Source organism: Triturus cristatus, chromosome 1_2 (assembly GCF_964204655.1).
Source record: "Triturus cristatus chromosome 1_2, aTriCri1.1, whole genome shotgun sequence".
Taxonomy (NCBI): domain Eukaryota; kingdom Metazoa; phylum Chordata; class Amphibia; order Caudata; family Salamandridae; genus Triturus; species Triturus cristatus.
The window spans coordinates 737,014,627-737,034,430 of NC_140580.1; the positions used below are offsets into that span (position 1 = coordinate 737,014,627).

Here is a 19,804-nt window from a genome sequence, read left to right on the forward strand (position 1 = left end):
TGCGTGTGGTGAGCGCTGTAGAGGAAGGGAAATCCTTTAAAGAGAGTAATTTTCTCTCTGGATTTCCCTCCTCTTTTTGAATCCCAGGAGCAGCAGCATTTTAGTGGTGTCACCAGGGCTTTAAGTGGAAGTTTTTTCAATATTATATGCAAGCCATAGTTGCTGCTTATTTATCTTATGCAACTACCAACCATTGACAAAGCCAATAGTCCTGACTTGTAGGTATGATGTGACTTGTTGTATCATATATCTGGACGCAATAACAGCAACAGCAAAATACAAGTCGGGCCGCACACGTGTTTTTAAGCCACGCCCTTAATTACATTGACCACGCCCCTTTGAGAGACCCCCCCCAGTTTTTTCATCCCACTTAAAGCCCTGATCACAAGTCATAATTCTTAATCTTTTTTAACCGTAAATTGGTGAGGAAGTTGATTTTTCTTAATTAAATCACGCCAAGTATCTGTAACCCTGTATGGTACAAACACCCATGAAAAGTATATGAAAAAAATGAATTAAAAATGTGATTGAGGAATTCCCCCGCATTATTTGAAGTAGCATTGTATGTTCAGTGTATGTAAGGAGTAAAAAATCTCCATTATAAATGTGCCAGGTCCATGTCAAAGAGTTGAGGCCCATTGTAAGGTTTAATTTTTTTTAATTTGATACAACACCACTAGGTGGAAGGTTTTCGTCTAGCACGAAAGAGGAAGAAAGAAAAGGGAAGAAGAATAACAAGCATTTGCAATGCAATAGGTCTCACAGTTACACGAGTTAAAGCTATTGGCATTGTAAATGACAATGCCAATAGGCATTGTTATTTGCAATGTCAATAGCTCAAACTCGCGTAAATGTGAGACCTAATGCATTGCAAATGCTTGTTACTAATTCCAGTCCCTTTTTCACCCTCTCGAGGTAAGCACGCGTCGTAAAAAAATAATCCTGCCACCCCCCCTCCCCCCACGAAAAAAATGTACTGGCACATTCTGTCTGTCAATGCAGACATATTGCCGCTATTGCTGTTTAGCTTCGGCAAAAAAAGTTTAAAAAAAATAAAAAAATTGATTTCTGAGAATGCCGTATGGCTCATCCAAAAAAGCAAACCAAGCAATGCTGCAAAGACACGCAGACGCCATTAAGCATGAGCAACTTCTGCATCAAGAAGCAACAACAGCCGAGAGGCACCGCACATGCATATGTCAAGGAGGCAACAGTTGTTTGTTTTAATTTACATTATCAAGACGGAGGATGATCATCTTGGAGCAGTACATAAAAAAAATATTTAAAGTGCTCCACAGCATTTGTCTTTTTGGTAAATGAGGGGCTTGCAGGAAACTGCAGCTAACAGACCCACCAAAAAGGACATGGGGGCAACAGTAGAGTGGGGGGGCAACAGTGGAGTTGGAGAGAGGCTTAAAGAAAGTGCCTAGATGCAGCAGTGAGCAGCGAAGGTCAACAACAGTAAAGTGGAGGGATTAATGAGGGCTCAAAGGCAGGTCCAACTAGTGGCAGCAGCAACTATAGGGAGAGAAGCATGGAAAAAATAAGTGGAAGTTCCTGATTTGTTTTCAGACTTTGCGCAGAATGGTTTAAGGGCTACACTTCTCGCTGATGTTTTTGAAGGGGCAATCCATTTGCAGCTCCACATCTGAGTAATTCTTACGCCGTACCAAAGAAAATAATATAGTGCTGAGGTGCTATTCTGTGCTGTACTATGCAGCGCTATAATATGCAGAATATATTATGTACCTCCATTCAGGAACGGTGCTTTAAAAAAGGCAGTCTTTAAGCCCGACCTTTCCAGCTCCTGAAGAGACATTCAGGCTGGCAAATGGTGAGCACTTTCGCGGCCGCTTTGATGTTCTCAGTGGCCGCACGGCTCACTGAGAACATCAAAGCGGCCGCGAAATGATCACACAGGCTGCCAAATGGTGGGCGCGCCTGGCGCACATGCACTGTATTTGGAGGCCTGCAAGCACTAGTTTGCATTTCCAAATCCCCCTGTTTCCAAAAGCTCTCGCGAGAGCAGCGCTAAAGCGCTGGCTCAGGCGAGACCTAAAAAGAGCTGGTAAAATTTCTGGTGATGTTAACGTTGTGATCGACAGGGTACACAGATCCTTCCTTTCCCAGGCGCGCAACACCCATTGGGCTCACCGGGCTTCAGCCCCCCCCCCGTCATGTGTGTCAGCCCGGCTGAGACAGCCTCGCGGGCTGGCGTCCGTCTAATTGCAGCCGGACCCGAGTATTTCACAGGTCTTTAAAAGACCATTTACTCGTTAATGAGGCTTTTGTTGTGTTTTCACCCCTTCTTACAGCCACTCTGCCTATGGCTGGAAGACTTAGCCCCCCCCCAAAATCTTTTTCAGCCCCCCCCCACCCCCGAAATTTGGCTCTAGTTGCCCGCCTGTCCCCACCGTATAGCGGTTGGGGAAATTCCTGTCCAAGAATGACCATAATGACCTTGCTTATTTATTTATTTACGTATTTATGTATTTAAGTGCCAAGACTCGAGATATTCTCTGAAGGCCACTACAGCTTGAACTGCGTACCCTGCTTCCCTGACAGCGCTGCGAAATTGCTAGTATCGTCACAACCTGCAAACCATAGCACTCCTACAAGTGTCCCAATTTATTTGTTGTGTTCCAGGTTTTTCAACGCTGTAAGAATGGCCTGGTGCACCGGTATTAATCAATTTTCAAGTGTGTATGGAATTGTTTGCGCGGCTTAATCTGTCTGTTTAAAATTTGATAGATAACTCCACCATGTGGTAGAATGTCATAAAAATGTGTCACATCTTAGTACTGTCGCCGAACAAGGCAACACTGAAACACTGTCATTTGGGAAACACGCAATAACACCGTAGAAGATAGTGGGATTTGTTTGGTGAGAGTGGGAGCTTACAAGCCATTTTGTGACTAGAAAGCACAAAAACAAAAGTGACGCAGAAAATCACAAAGATAATAAAAATGTGAAATCAATATGGAACCCATTTTAAGATTACTGCAAAATCTTTTACATTTAATTGACCTTTTGCGAACATGTAGGACCTGTCACTGTTGCAGGGAGAGTTCATTTGTAGCCAAGATTGCCTTTGAGTGGTTCAGGGTGGAGAACCAGGCCTGGTTGTATGATAGAAGAACAACCCATGCCTCAACAATGCATGCCTCACGCGGTCTCAGCCACGACCGTGTCTTTACCACGCATGCCTTTACAACAAATGTTGTTGTAAAGTCATGACTGGCAAAGGCATGCGTGGTAAAGATAACACCTAGCCCCCGTGCCCTGAGCCCTAAAAACCGTCCCCTAGCAGTGCAATTTCCCCTGCTGCCCAAGCCCTAAACACTACCCAGAACCTGACCCCCGCCCTGAACCCTAAAAACCGGTCTCTACCTCTGAAATGCACCCCGCACCAGCCCAAAAACCACCCTGACCCCTGCCTCCCCAGCCCTGCGCCCTAAAATGGCCCCAGGCCAAAAAACTACCCCAACCCGGTGAGTCCCAACGTGACCCCCAGCCCTAAAAATTACACCGACCCTAGGCCCCCGCCCAGAGCCCTAAAATGGCCCCCAGGCAAAATAAAATATACCCTGGCCCCGGCTCCCCACCCTGAGTCCTAAAACGACCCCCAGCCCTGAAAACTGACTCGTCTCCGCTGCCCTGAGCCCTAAAACTAATCCCTGTGAAAACTACTCCCCTGAAACCTATCCCCTCCCCCCCTAAATACTCCTCCCCCTCATCCAAGCCCTACTGACACCGTCCCGGTCTTTCCTCTCCCGATCCTTCCTGGTCTTCTACCCGCCCAAGCGGTCTCTGGAACTAGACCGCTGACTGCTTTAGCCACGCATGTGAATGGTTCAGGCATATGCATGGTTAAGGCATATGCGTTGTTGATGGAAAAGGTGTTCCGCTTGCATGGTAACGACACACATGGCTTAGCCCACGTGGTTAATGCCTTTTCCCATATAGCCCTCGTCAGTGGGCTATAATGCTATATTCTTTGCAGAGTACGTGATAATCTTGTCTGTTTCCACAGGTGAAGTTCACATATTACGGACGATATGGGAAGAGTGCGCTGGGCAGTGCCATGCTCTACCTCACTGGTGTTGGTAAGTGAAAGCAATTCTAGCGCGAGCATACACAAGCAGAGCACCTTCTGCCACTCGTGCAGGCTTAAACGCACACACCGACCCTTTGTCGTCAGTTCATACAACTCCCTGGTTGAAAATAAAATGGATGCGTTAAAAGTGTTTTGGACTGCATTCAGTTGTCACCAATGGGTTTTCGGACTTTGGTGTGAATGTGTCCAGCAGAAACCACACAATGGGAGTGCTGGATGAAAAGTAATACCCACTGTAACTAAGACCTGGTTAGACAGGATGAACCAGTTCCAGGAATCGGATGCCCTCCAATGGGAGCTTCTTCCTGGCGGTGTATCGGGTATGGAAAAAATACAATAAAAACTACATCTAGTAGAAACCACTTGAAAATAGTAACAAGGGATTCCCTTCTAGAAAAACACGAGCAGACTAGTACATGTACCAGACAGGGCTAGTGATCCTCTCTTTCAAATATAAAAACAACTTGCACAAGTAAGCCTACATCTTTCTTTAGCTGAGGCACAGAATTTACTCTACTTTCTGGTTTGATTTTGTATGAACATTACATTTATTGCTATGAATTGGATGATTTTTATAATATTTTTTAATTATATGTACTGTTCTGCTTTGTGCACTCTTATGGATCAAATGCACCGAAATGTGGTTGATTTAAGGATGGTGCTCTAGTTTCCACTGTCTTTGGAACTGACACCAGACACAAATCCTGCCTGAGACTGATAGACAATAGACACAATAGGCCTGATTGTCAAATATAAGGCACACATTTATTCCAGTAGGTTAACGCTTCAGTATAGAGTAAATTAATACCTTTTATGCATTCACAGTTGTGTACTATTGTGAAGCTATGACATTTAGGAGCATATTCTCAAGCCCCTATCGCCACGGGAAAGTCACTTTTTTGTTGTTCCCGTGGCAATAGGGCCAGCGCCCTATTCTCAAGGCAGCGTTAACTGTCGCTAACACTGCGCCCACTTTGCGTGCCCCCGAGGCACTTTGATATTACAGAAGGTACCGCAGACGTTTGTGTGTCCCCTTCTATAATACTGAAAGCGGTGGTGTGCATACAGCACCAGCGCTTCCTTAAGAGGGCGGTCCCTCATTTGCATGGGGGCATGAGGTAATCCCTTTGCATCTGCACCTGCGCTGTATTACAGAAACTGGGGCAAAGGTAAAGAAGATGACAGGGAGCTACTGGCAGTTTGCAACCTTAGTGGTGCACTGGCAGTTCGCACCCTGATAGCAGCCCTCTGGAGGGGGAAATGGGTGGGCACAGTCACTCACTGCACCCGCCTGCAAGGAGATCTCTAATCCCCTTTAAAAGTGCAGGCGGTTGCCATCTGCACTGGAAAAACATGGAGCGGCTTCAAAGCAGCTGCCCCATTTTTCACATGAATCCGCTGCCCCCAAGGCAGCGCGAGGCCGCGGCTCCTCTGAGGGCAGCACATTTCATGTAATAGGGCGCACTTTCCTTGTTTGCACCTGGCGCACCTGTTTTAAGGTGCACTGGGCGCAAATGAGAAAGTGTACATTTTACATAATAGGGCCCTAGGAGGTGAACTCACTCCACAAAAAACAAGGTGGTGCACAGTCAGTGCACCCACTCGCCCTTAAGGCACCGCTTATAAAGGGGATGCGGGAATCCCGCAGACCCTCAGGCACTCCACGGCAGGAGAGAGTAGTCACTGACTGCGCCTGCCTGCAAGGGGGATATCTGCCCCCTTTCAAATGCAGGCCAGGCATGCTTTTCAGTAATGCACTGTTCTTGGAGCAGGCGTGGGTTTGGGCCTGCACTGGGAACAGCACATTTACTGTATCCGGGCCCACTGTCTCAGTATGTGCATTTTGAACCCACTCAAAGTTGTGCTGCATCACAGACCAAGACTCTGGGGGTCATTAGGATGGCGGGCGGACTTTAGTCCGCCTGCCACCCTAGCGGTAACAGGACCGCTCGCCTGCCAAGCGGCAGTCTCACCACCCTAATTATGATGCAACCGCCACTGCGGCAGTCGCATCTGGCATTTTAACATTGCGTCGGTTGCTGCTGGCTGCAGCACCCGCCGCGATGTTAAGTGCCATGTTGTGCATTGCCATGCACAAAGTTTCAGGCACCGCGCGGTGCCCGCTACATTTTGCATGGCAATGTAGGGGGGTACCAAAGGTACCCCCCAAGTGCAGCCCTTCCGCTGCCCTGGGGGGCCCGCAACGGGCCCCTCAAGCAAATCCCCGCCAGCCCTTCCATGGCAGCATCGCTGTCATGGAAAGGCCTGCAAATGCCCTGAACCCTAATATGGATGGCGGTGCCTGCTAGGCACCGCCACCATATTTGTGTCCCAGCTGGCAATCGTAACGATTGCCGACTGGCGGAAAAGCATCCACCACGATACCCACCACCATCTTAATATGGCGGTGGGTAATTTACAGTATGATGGCGGGAGGATCGCCACCGCCGGGCCAGCGGTGGCGATCTGCCCGCCATCGTAATCAGCTCCTTTGTATCCACTGTGTAATACAGGCCCATCTATGCAGCCCCTAGACATATGCGGACATAAACTCAAGATGTTACCTCTGAAACAGGAGGAGGGCACACCTTGATCCACCCACTTCCCACTCCCTGTATGGGATTCACTCGAATTCAATATTATGCAACTGTGAGGCGAAATTACAAGTAAATTAGTCTTGGCCTGTGAGGTCACCTTCTCTGACTGCTTAACAGACTCAAATCGAGTCATTATCGATTCCAACAGCACTTTCACATCCGAAAACACCTTTGTGGCTCGACCCTCGATATTTAATCTGTATGTATTTTTTGTGTGGTTGCATAATTAACGTTTCTGTTTTTAACATCCTTTCTTTTTCTTACATATTTATGTTATGTGGGGTCTAACAGAGCGCACAATCCCCAGAAAGAGTTCTCCTGTAGCTAAGGATAGAAAAGCTGGCACACAGACCAGTATTGATTGAATACGTGGATTTCCTATCACCAATCAATTCGATATCATGCCCTTCTTAGTTTCATCTGACTTTTTTTATCTTTGATCATACAAAAATATAACAAATGTTTCAATGTTATACATTTGCCAATCAAAACAACAGACTAGAAGTCAAATCTTTGTTTACACTTGTAGTGAAGATTAATCAATATGTTTACAATTCTACTTTCAAACTAACAAAAATTGAAAAACAAACACATGAAGAAAAATGAATTAATACTCAAACTTCAGTATAAAAGTTTATAAAAAGTGGTAGACTTTGGAAATATAAAATTCATTGTTCCTATTCCAACCTAAGCATTAGTAGAGAAAGTTGTGGACTTTGAAGGGACCATATTCACTATTCCTACTCTAATTGAAGTATCAGTAGGGAAAGTGTTCCAATTTGGAGGGCTTGGATTTGCTATACCCACTCTAAACTAAGCAAAAGTAGAGAAAGTATTTGGCTTTGGAAGAGTCAGATTTGCTAGTTCCACTCCGACCTAAGCAACAGAAGAGTAGGTATCGGACTATGGAGGGATTGGATTTACTTTTCCTTCTCCAACCTAGGCAGTAGAAAAGAAAAACAAATTAAACTACCTAAATATATATAAAAAGAAAGAACATAAAATTGTTTCAACTAATATATTTAAAAAATAATGTAAAAATGATTTACAAGTGACTGGAAAATAAAAAGGAAAGTGACAACATAGAAAATATAAAAATATCAATTTAAAATAATTAGAAAATAGTAAACTATAAATAACAATACAATACATAAAACAAATATGAGATTTTAAAATAATAGTTATTTAAAAAAACATAAATATATATATATTAGAAATCATAATCATATGAGCCAAAAATATAAACCAAATATCTCAAATTACACACATACAACATTTCTAAGCTCTTTAAACAGTTAACAAATATGCAATTAAAAGTTTAAAACTCAATACAACTATATTTAATAAATGTACCTGCATACTTTACTACAAACGACAAACCCAACAAAATCAAGCTTCAAATAACTAATAAAATGTAACAAACACAACAAACACAAATACCAGCTAATAAAAAATGTTAAGTAACAAAATATTAAACATAATATTTAAAACAATTCTAAAGAGTGCTAAAATGTTCTTAAATTATTTAAATATAATATACTTGTAATCTCTAGAAAAACAAAATAACGAATTCCAAATAGTTTGCCAATAAAAATATTATAAATATATATATATATATATATATATATATATAGATAGATAGATAGATAGATAGATAGATAGATAGATAGATAGATAGATAGATAGATAGATAGATAGATAGATAGATAGATAGATAGATAGATAATATATGTATTTGTAAAACACTTTCCACACTCTTGTCCTACAAAGTGAACACTCTGCAAAAAAAATTAAAACAATACTTTAAAAAATAAGCAAATCACAATAAATGAGAAAGGTAATAGAAATATACTAAATATTTAAACAACTAAAACATGAAAAAGGATTCAATCAATTATTCCAAACAATAGGCATGCATAAATAATACATTATTAAGTTATTAAAGGAATTAAAGCACAATCACTTAGTTTTACAAATTCAATTCAATATTTAATACATTAAAATGTATACATGATTAATAGATTTAATATTCAATATGCATAACCAGTTCACAAAAAAGTGTACAATATATATTAAAAACACTTCCCACCCTTCTGTTCTATAAAAGCAACAGGTCAATAAATAAAATTTAAAAAAGAATTCTCTAAGCATACTACCAAAGCAGAAAATTCATATTCTCTTATAAATATAATTACAAGTAATTAGCAATAAAATAATAATTAATGTCCAATGCATAGTTTGCCAGGAGGAATAATTAGCCCAGATTATAGGAGAAGAAGAATATGTGCATCCAATGCCTTGTTATGGGCCCACCTCTATGTAGGATGCGTATGATGCACAGATGGGCCCTCACACCCTTGCTATGCCTTAGAATTGAAGGTGCACCTCACAAACAAGGCTGAGATATGTCTGAGGTTACTTGTGTTCCCATACATTAGCCTAGCTGTTTGGGTTGGACTGTCCCTTTTGACAAGACTGAGTTATATTTTTTGATCGCTGTCTGTAGCTACATAATGAGAAAAACACACAATAGACTGGAAAATGAACCTGCATCTGAAACTAATTCAAACATTCCTTACATGACTTTCAGATATTCCCAACAACAAGACTTGCCATGCAAGTTGCTGCTGTTGCACTATTCATTGCTTACATTGATGAACCCCGTGACCTTGTCCTAATTATCTTGTCAGCAGCCTTTAACAAAGCTGAACATGAAACCCACTTCAAGACCCTCTTAACAGGCATGGCTCTATTCAAGCCCTGGTTCTCTTCCACCTGACTCGTGGTAATGCCATTCCCTCCTACATCCCTGATTTCATCCTGACTCCAATCAAGAGTGACCTTTATAATGGTAAACATTGCTGAAGAAGCCAACCAGAAATCTCCCACCTTGACAAACCTCCAAAGGCTTCCACCACAGGCTCTCGAGATCTTCAAAACCAGCTGTGTGATGTGCAGGGGAATGTCAAATAGCACACCTTTCTACTTGGTAACAAAATATACCATATCTGGGGACCGATGCAACAGAAGAAGCCTGCCAGGATATATCAGAGTAGAACATGCAAACAAATTGTAGTTGTCTTCTCCAGCTATATGTTAAGAATCTAGAATAAAATCGACTTGCGCATCAGGCGGGCACCAGCACTTCTACAATTCTGAAAAAAGCGTTTAACACATCTTTCAAAAGAAAATCTAATCTATCACTAACAGAGTGTTCCTGGTTCCCTCTGCCCACGTGGGCTCCACTCAGATGAGATCCATTCCACACATCTGTCTATTGTTCACATTTTTTTTCTCCTTACCCTTCTTGATGTAAAGTGTTCAGCAGCCTGCATGCCACAAACACCGCTAAGCACTTATGAACATACTATCATACATACAAATATTCATACACCAGAATGCATATGGTTGTCAAATGTTTGCTTTTCAAACTGCACGGGATATCAAAGTAACAACTTACTATTAGCTCTCTAGGTGCAATGGGCCTCTAACAGATATTTCATTTTATTTCAGATATTTCCCTTGATGTTGATGCACATCGCAATGGGACCTTCAGTGGTTCTAGGGCAGAGAAGGTAAAGAAGCTTTGACTTAGAAAGTGGTGGAGCGGGTTGCGGGGAGTAGCACTTAAGCAATGGAGAAAGTCAAAAGGAGAGTAACGAATTAGGATATGTTTATTGATGGAACTTGTACAATAAAATGAATGTATTTGAGATGTCCCAACCTACTAAGATTCACTAAGGAGTAGGGCTCTAAAAATGATGATAATAATAAAGAGCCTTCAACAGCACTTCTGTTTCTAAGAACTGCAACCAACAGAAACTGCTACAGCAACAACAAGGTGATGGATGAAATGCTTGAATTAATCTTAGCCACTGGCAATAGCTAGGGCTACATTCCAGTGCATTGTTTTCCGCCACCATGTCTCTCTGCACAAAGAACAACCTTATCGGATTAGTGCAGACCTTGCTCCTCTTGGGAACAGTCTATCCTGGACTGCCAGGCAAGGCCCCCTCCAGGAGGAACCGCAAACAACCCCAGAATAGTTTTGATCTACTGAGGTCCCCTCAGTAAGGTATAGCTTAATTCCTAGGGCACAGTGAGGATGTGACCTACGTCTGGGCCTACCCATATCACTTAGGACATGAATTGAAACAACAACAATGTGATGGATAGCATGCTAGAATTAATCTCACCCACTGGCTATAGCTCAGGCTGCTTTCTAGTCCATTGTTTTTCGGCACGGGTCTGTCCAGGCATTGGGTCCTGTGCTCAATGTGCCATTGAAACCAAGCTTCACCTGACTGATGAGCACCTTTCAGGGCAAAACCAGTCTTTGGTTGCACTTGTGTTCCAGCTTAGGGAGGATCTGGCCTGGTAGTTCGGGCTGAACTGTTCCTATTGGAACAGGGTCAACACTGATTTGCATATGGCTGGATCCAAACTGAGGTTGCATGGTGAGCAAAAGAACAATGGGTTAGAATGCTACCCGGAGCGATTGCCACTGGTCAGACTTATTGCAAGCATTCCTCCCATCATCCTTTATGTCTTTGATGTACCACCCCATATGGCAAGGGTATGCCCAGACAAGGGTCCTGTGCACACTGTGCCACTAGAACCAAATTACACCCGTATCTCGAGCCCCAATCAGTCAAAACCAATCATGGGTTGCTTGTGTTCTGCTTCACGGGGGACCTGACTTGGCAATTTGGGCGGACTGTTCCTATTGGAGCAGAGTCAAGAACAATTTGCATATGATTTGTTTTAATATTGCCGATTTTTGCTTAAAAGTGTGCATTTCTTTTTTTATTTCATTCCCATCATGTGTTTTTCCGCACCTGTATCTCTCCACCAAACTTGAATCCAGTCTTTGTTTCTCTTGATTCTGTGCCTCCAACATCTTACAACTTTGAAAGCCCTATCTGCTTGGATATGTCAATTATTCTTCAACCAGCAACTTTCACGTCCTCAAACACCTTGTGTTCTTAATATCAATCTTTCAGCTCTGGATCTTACCAGACCACTATCTCAGAAACTCTATTCTTCATATCAAATGATGTGTACCAACACACCATCTCTACAAGTAGGGTACTTCAGGCACCATGCCACTGTATCTTGTGCAAGCTGGGTGTTCCTGACCTACCTTCGTCCACATCATTCATACCTACCTACCCACACATTTTCCAAGTGTTTGAGCATCTCCATCCCAGGTAATTCCATATCCCCTGTTTCACTAACCTTTCTCTTCCCACCTTTCATAATTACATACACTCCATCTTCCTCTTTGGGCCTCCACCTTAAAGCTTCTACTTTTGGTGTCTCCTGTGAGCATGTTTCAACACTCTGTATATTTCTCACCTGCAGGTCTTCTTCATGCATGGTTCTGCAACCCTTCTCTTTCCACCCTGCAACAGTGTATTCTGCATCTCTTCGTGCATGCCTCCCAGTGAATTTCCACATTTGACAACCTTGCTCTTCCATCAACCATCATCTCAAAACCCTGTGTATGGCAATAGATCAGCATCTCCATAGTCTATGTGCTTTCACATTATATGTTTGCCTTGTTCTCCATTAAACATGTTCACCCCTGAAATAATTACGATGATATTGGTTGTATTTCCTTTCTCTCCATGCCTCTAGAAATCCTGGACATGGGGTCCAGATGGTCATGGCGCAGTACTGCTGGTGAACTGTGATAGGGATAAGAAAAACTCCAAGGACATGTACAGCATGGACGAGAGTGCCCCTAATCCTGAAGGTAGACCACAATCATGGACTTAGTGCTCCATAAATTCCCCATTGTATTAAATGTGGTAGAGCAATTTCCAGATAGTTCTCTGATAGATACTGCAACACGGCTTTAGTATTTTAACTGGACTCCACATAACAGAAAGGCAATGCTAAAGGCAATATGCTACACCGACTGATGGCTCTGGGATGGCAATCGTAACATGAGGCATCCAGGTCTGATTGGTGGCTATGGAACATCAATCATCTCAATTATGTTTCAGAGGCACTAACAGTCCAAATAATGACAGAGTAGGATTTACCCTCAAACTGAATTCAAGACCATCCATACTCCAAGTATTAGTTCTAAAAAATTAATCCTCTACATAAAGGATCTTCATCCTCCATTTTTTAGACCTGGGGCATTCCTCTGCAGACAGTAACTCTAGTGCGCTGACCCTCCACCTTTAGATGTGGAGCTGCTCTTGTGGCGCAGAACCTGCCATGAGGATCACTGGTAAGGTGCTCCCTTATTGGTGATCCAGGGGCATCTTTAGAGGTCTTGATCTTTTAGAGGTCCATTGTACCCTTGACCACCAAGTCCTTCTAAGTACCCTCCCCATCCAAGTAGGATCACTCCGATGATCTGTCACCTCAATTGACTACAGTGTATCCAGATGGACTCCTCCACATCACACCCTTTGCCTGATAGATGTCGTCCAAAATGATCTTAGCTTTGAACAATGATTTGCAAACTCTACATGGAGCCTTTCTGTGTCCTACGAATCCAAAATACATCAGTTTTCACCAATACACTGATAACATGCAGTTACAGCTCCCAGTATCACCGGTCAGTGGCATTTTAGCTGATGATGGCAAGCTCCAGCTGCAGATCAAAGACGGTCTCAACAACATGCATGTGCAATGGTTGTTCACTACCCTCTCCACTAATTCCAAGTCTCTGGGGATGCTTTAAATGCTGCCTTTCTTTCAAAGAGCGCATTCATAAGAAATTGTAGGCAGCTTAATATGAAATAAGAGAACTACTGCACATCTACACCTGCTGCCTGATCCACAGTACAAACGTGTTCTGCCACACATAAATTAATGTCCAGTCGATTGGCCTCCCAGAGTCTGCCCTAATTGTCACTGAAAGATGAATAGCAGGTTGCTGTTGACCTGATGTCTGGTCAATGCAAATACACCCACAGTGTCCAGCTGGCTAACCCTACCAGCTTGCATAAAGATAATTTCATTGTACTTCATTTACAAAGCTATCTACAATAATATCAACCGCAAAACTGTCCCTTTGGTCAAACTATGCCCCTAACCTCTAAACCTACCTCCCTATTGACCTTCATGAAAGAACATAAAGACCACCTTTTCTCTTAACAGCCCCAACATCTGTCTCTCTAGTCTACGCTCTGTTCGACCGTGCACTCTTTTATAAAATGTTGCGTTTCTCCAATGAACGTTTGTAAACACTTCCTGTTGCTCTTGTAACTTGCACATATATTGTTTGCCCCCTTTAAAGTACTTCACTGTTACTCTTGACTAGGTTACTGCTGTATAAATATCCCTCAATAAACAAACAGACCACTATACAGTGATTCCTCCCACCTTACAAGTCTTGCTTGGGACCAAAGCAACATAGACCCTAAGCTATTTCTCTCCCTTTTGGTTGTCTCCTCTCTCTTAGATATAAAGGACATGTCTCCCATGATCCTGAGAAGCCGTGCCCCTGATGCCTTCTTTGAGAAGTACAGTCTGGTCCTCCACATTTCACAAGAAGATGTGGATAAAGTGACCGTGTTCCAGAAACATGGTGAGTAGGGAGAGCCCAGCTCCATCATTGTATATTAGAGTGTCAGGAGGACCAAGTGAGAGGATGGAAAATTAACAAATGGGTGGTATTTCTGATGTGTGCTACCACTGTTTCGATACTCACCTGTCTGGGTTTCCCCCTGGAGCTGCCACTCTCAGATCTTCTTTTGATGTTGTGTGGCCTTGAGTTATTTTATCTCCAAATTTAGAGGCACTTTTTCCACTTAGTAATATTTCTTGTATGCAATACAGATTGCACCTCTTTTTATATTCCATATTCATATCTACAGACTGAGATAGACAACTTAGTCTTGCTTGTACCGCTGCCTGTGGACAATAAAAAAGCATTTCTCCTGTTGTGCGGTACATTTGCCAATTTGGGGTGCTCGCTGTTGTTTCTTTGTGAAGTAAACTAGAGGTCTGCCTATGATTGGGTGTTTTGCTTCCTGTAGGCTCAGAGAACCCTTTTTTGATTTGTCCCAAGCGGAGATATATTTACTCCAGGGGTCTCCAAACTTTTTTGTAATAAGAACTACTTATGTCTAATGAAAATCATCCAGAGCTACTAATATTAGTAGAGTTGGAATAATGACCACAGCTTACAATATAGGTTACCATATGCAAGATTACCAGCAGTTTATCAGGCAAGACCGCTAGAAGTAATGTAAAAAAACGTTTTGTCAATGTGGAATGCCTCTACATGGGTAATTCTAACAGCCATAGCTGCAACGCCCGTGGCACCAAGATAATAATATTCATAATAATTCTCCCCAACACTGCCTGATTAAAGACTGAAATAGCAGCTTTAAATATATTTTAGAAATTGTTCATTAAACATAAGCTCATCAGACCGGAAAATAGTCACATTTTCTTCTTGAAATCACCCTTTTCAATTTTGGTATAAATATATTAATTTAGCCTGACTAAAGCTGCTAAGGTCGTTGGCTGGGCTGCACACAGAAGCTGGAGAGCTACCAGCAGCTTACGAGCTACTCATTGGAGAAGCCTGATATAGCCAGTCAACCTCTTCTGAGATCTATTTGGAGCCACCCTGCACCCTTCTAGAGTGCACAAAGCAACTAGCAACTCTGAGGCCCTCTTTCTCACGTCTGCAGGTTAGAAAGGGCTGGACTGGGAACCAAAAGCTGTGGAATACGTTCAGAGCAGGTGCACCACGCACTGTAAGATTGCGCATAGGCTTTCACCCTACTTGGCATCCCCAATGTTAAAAAATATATTTCTGAAGTTACATTTCACAAGACACCTTCTGTGTATTAGTAAACAAATAAGGGTACTAAAAGCAACAGTATCCTAACCCTTTGCCACACTGGGTCGGATTCATAACGGTCTTTTTGTCTGTGAATATACGTTTATGGCTGAAAGATGCCCTAAATATCCTTGGCAAGAATTCTCAAAAGGATTCCTGGTAAGTGGAGTTTGCATCTGAGCGGAAGTTGTGCATGAAATATTGCACATTGGGTAATTTTCGTGTCCGCATAGCGCTATAGAAATAAAACCCTTTTTCCCTCTTCAATCCCTGCGCTATCCTTCCCAATCCAAATATCTGACTAACATATCCACTATTCAAATTATTTTCATATTTCACTATACTAACTTACCACTAATCCTTTATGGGTTCCAGAGTAGCGTGCTACTTGCCGAAAAAGCGTGCCAACACCCCATCAGGGGTAGCAAGCATAATATAAATGCAAACCTTTTCCCTCTTCTATCCCTCCACTATCCTTCTGAATCCAACTAACTGACTAAAATATTCACCACTCAAATTACTCTCATACTTCACTATACTAATTCACAACTAATCATTTATGGGTTCTGGAGTAGCGTGCTACTCGATGAAAAAGCACTTTGACACCTCATCAGGGATAGTAAGCGCTATATATATGCAAATACAATACAATACATTCACTATACTAATTCACCACTAATCATTTATGGGTTTCGGAATAGCATGCTACTCTACGAAAAAGTGCTTCGACGCCTCGTCAGGGGTAGTAAGCGCTATATGAATGCAAATAAAATGCAATACAATAGGGAGACATGCCTAGTCAGCAGCCAATCAAGGCTCCCACAAAACAGTCTCTTTCTATCTCTACATCCTCTTTATTGCTCCCCGTCTTTCCATCATCTCTCTTTCTAGTTCTCCCTCCTCTGTCTTAAGTTCTCCCTCTTTCCATGCTCCATCCCCTTCATTCTCTCTCTTTTCTTCCATCTATCTTCCCTCTCCCCTTCCCTACACCTCTCATCTCTCTCTGTTTCCATTCTTTCCCTCTTTTATTTTCTCTCGCTCTCTTTCTTCCTGTCCTTTCTTCACTCTCCCCCTATGCGTGTCTATCTTTCTCTGCTTTTGTCCCCGCCGTGCCTCCTGGAATCGGTCCCCAAGAGCTGGAAGCAGTTACAGAGGCACCGGCAGCAGACATGCACCTTCTAAAACACGTTTTCAATGGCTCCAGTCTCCGGGTAAATGTCTGACGGAGTAAATGGCCACTCCACCCATGAGAAAGGGGGAATAATTATGCAATAAGTCATGTGTTTCACACCCCAGGCTGCAAAACTCGGAATACCACCTGGTCTGGGTGGAACAACGTCGAGTCTACACAGTAATTTCATACAAATTGTAATCGCATTTTCCAGGGCCATTCCGAGGCCCTCTGTGAAAAGATGTGGTAAGACTAGAAGGGGAACCACAGATAACGCAGCGTTCGTGTGTTTTTTAATGCTGCAGCATTCCAGCAACAGTACGAATCCTACAGCCACAATGGTAAATAATGCGGATAAAGTTTCCGTTGTTTACTCAAAAATGTTGCCGTGCTTATACTTACAGGCGTTTTTTTTGGGGTGGGGAGTTGTTGGGGGGGGGGGCGGGGATCAGTGCCCCATCTACGCTTAGGTTACTCATAACTCGTAAATCCAATTTGCGCACAAATAGATATTAGCACCGGCAATGATGACAATGGGGGCAAAATGCCTTTTGTGCCCAAATTGAGATTACTAGTCCAATCAGAATGAGTGTTTTAGGATTACTTTACCACGCGGATCAGCTTTGGTCGGCTTTATCACCTTGCCTTAGTCCATCCTATATTTCTTTCGGATATCCTGGCGTCTTAGCGTGTCTGTGCTTGGAGCGGTGGTTTGTATATGTTACTAGTAATGTTTCCTTCTCTGGTGGATGATGTAGCTTCCGGGTACCAGCATGTTCTAGGAGGAGACACAGAGTGTCATGAAGTTCAGTGCATTGGAGAGAAAGAGAAAACATTCTACGTGGAGGGGCTCGCTTTCCCAGATGTGCATTTCTCAGGACTGGTCTCCATTCATCTTACTCTGCAGAACAAGGATGAAGAGGTTTGTTAAAAGTCATGCTTCACAATTGAAATATCTGCATGAAACAGCTGTGGCACAAATGAAACCCACGCTCATGTATCACGTGACGATAACGTATGGCCTGCCTGTTTAATGCTTGAGTATGAAATACAAAATGACAGTGTGCAACAACCCTTAGCTATACATTATTGCTTTGCAAAAAAGCCATTTAAAATGTGATTACAGGGAACCAAAGATTAATGCAAACCATAATCACAGTGACTCCTTGATTAGCAGAAAGATTATGATTTCACTTTGATCAGTTCCCAAAAAATGAATCAGATAACTTTTCTGGTTTATCAGTGTGACTGAACATGTGCTGCTGGTAAGGCATGATTACTGTCTGCAGGTCAATTGTAAAATATGGCACTGACAGTGCACTCCAAAATATTTAACGTATGTTTATTGCATGCATTATATGTGCATGGGAAGGAAATACAATTTTGAAGGAGGGATGCCCTGGCATTCGTGTAAGATCGATTCCTGACGAAAGAGCTGTTGGTACATTTCTGTGTGCTTTACATTTCTCCTTTAAGTTTCCCTGATGTTTACTTCATTGTATAAAACACTCATATTTGCTATTTTTATCAGTGTGTGTATTAGATGTGTATGTGTGTGTGTGTGGTATATATATAGCATGAACCAAGCCAGCAGAACAGAGCATTGTACAAGAAAAGCAGCCAAGATTCGAACCACGATCATTTAGCGGCTATTGGTGGCTCGTGCCAGGACTGTGCCAGTCCCCTATGTATGGAGTTCCTGCTCCCACAGTTCTACCTCTTCAGATGGCTCAAAATGCCACTGCTTGAATTCTGCTGGGAAGCCCATGTAAGTCTTCTGTTCTGGGACATCTTCGAAGAGTTCACTGGCTGCAAATTCACAAACGACCCTGGTTCAAAAGCCTTTGCATTTGCTTTAAGGCATCCATAATAAAGGCCCCTCCTTTATTAAGTAACTTTTTAACTGGAATGTCACAGGAACCAAAGCGAGCAGCCTTCGATTGTCTTTTAGTGGTACCCAGGGTCAGGAAGTATTCCAAGGTGGTCATGCCATCTCCTTACAGGTGGCTATCCCTCGGTGGTCTTTGCCATTTGGATCAACTACCTGCTCTTCAGGACAGCCTAGAAACATGGCTTTTTTTTAGCTCTAGTCCCTATTTGGTATAAGACGCAGGTTCTGCTACAGGTTGTTCAACACCAAGATGCCATTTTGGTAATCACACACTTTGCAGGTTCAATAACTAAATAAATATGGGCTTTGTGATCCCAGCCCTGTTCCCATCACCTCATTGCCCAGGATACTGTTCCCTTTTTCTCTGGGCTCCCATATAACAGGCTTTCTCTCTGTGGTTCTCACACATGTGTTTATTATGCAGGATGATTTACCTATGTTTATTAACTCTATAGGTTTTATCAAAGGACCCAATATTCACAGATGAGGTGGTCTTCCGAATTGCTCCATGGATCATGACCCCAAATACTCTGGAGCCCCTAGATGTCTTTGTCTGCAGGTAAAAAGGGCAGCGAGGGATGAACACCTAGGACTCTGTACCTAAACCATTTCCTCTAACACTTTCTTTTTTGTTTGTAGTTTGCCTGACAATGCCCTCTTTTTTGAGGAAGTGACCATTTTGGTTGAAAAATCTAAGTGCAAGCTGACCACCTGCTCTCTGAAGGATTCACGAGGGGACCGCTGGATACAGGTAATGTCAAAATACAGTACACCTTATAGATATATCGATAAAAATAAACATGATTCGGTCAGTACAGTGCTCTCCACTGAATAAAGAATTACTCTCTAACTTGAAGGAACCATTTGTTCTGAAAAAATAGACCCTATTATCAGGGATATAATGGTAGTCCTACAAGGTAATGCCCTTTCTCTGAATATTAAATTGTTCTGCCTTAGATATACTCCTGTTCCTTTAAAAACCTCTGCGGAAGGCACATCCGTTAATGGGAAAACTCTTTTCCAGAAAGTAACACTTTTGGTTATAAACTTTTATACTGGAGAATGTGGGTCTACTCCATGGAGATAATACCTTGCCATCTAAGAAAAGGTTGTTGGCCAAAAGTATTTTTCCTAAGAGGGTACTCTGTATGGTAGAATATCATATGCAGAAATATCCTCTGCCATAAATATTGTGTCCTAAACATTGTTC

At 42.6% G+C, this 19,804-nt stretch overlaps 1 protein-coding gene across 1 annotated transcript in view; it reads left to right on the forward strand.

Moving 5' to 3' along the window:
• LOC146867924 (protein-arginine deiminase type-3-like) overlaps positions 1 to 19,804 on the forward strand; it is a 121,723-nt gene that overhangs the window by 59,381 nt on the left and 42,538 nt on the right. The window contains exons 3-9 of the mRNA XM_085615136.1: positions 4,034 to 4,106; positions 10,228 to 10,289; positions 12,355 to 12,472; positions 14,141 to 14,266; positions 17,462 to 17,625; positions 19,050 to 19,153; positions 19,234 to 19,345. Coding sequence (XP_085471262.1) covers positions 4,034 to 4,106; positions 10,228 to 10,289; positions 12,355 to 12,472; positions 14,141 to 14,266; positions 17,462 to 17,625; positions 19,050 to 19,153; positions 19,234 to 19,345 — 759 coding nt within the window. The remainder of the gene's footprint in view (positions 1 to 4,033; positions 4,107 to 10,227; positions 10,290 to 12,354; positions 12,473 to 14,140; positions 14,267 to 17,461; positions 17,626 to 19,049; positions 19,154 to 19,233; positions 19,346 to 19,804) is intronic.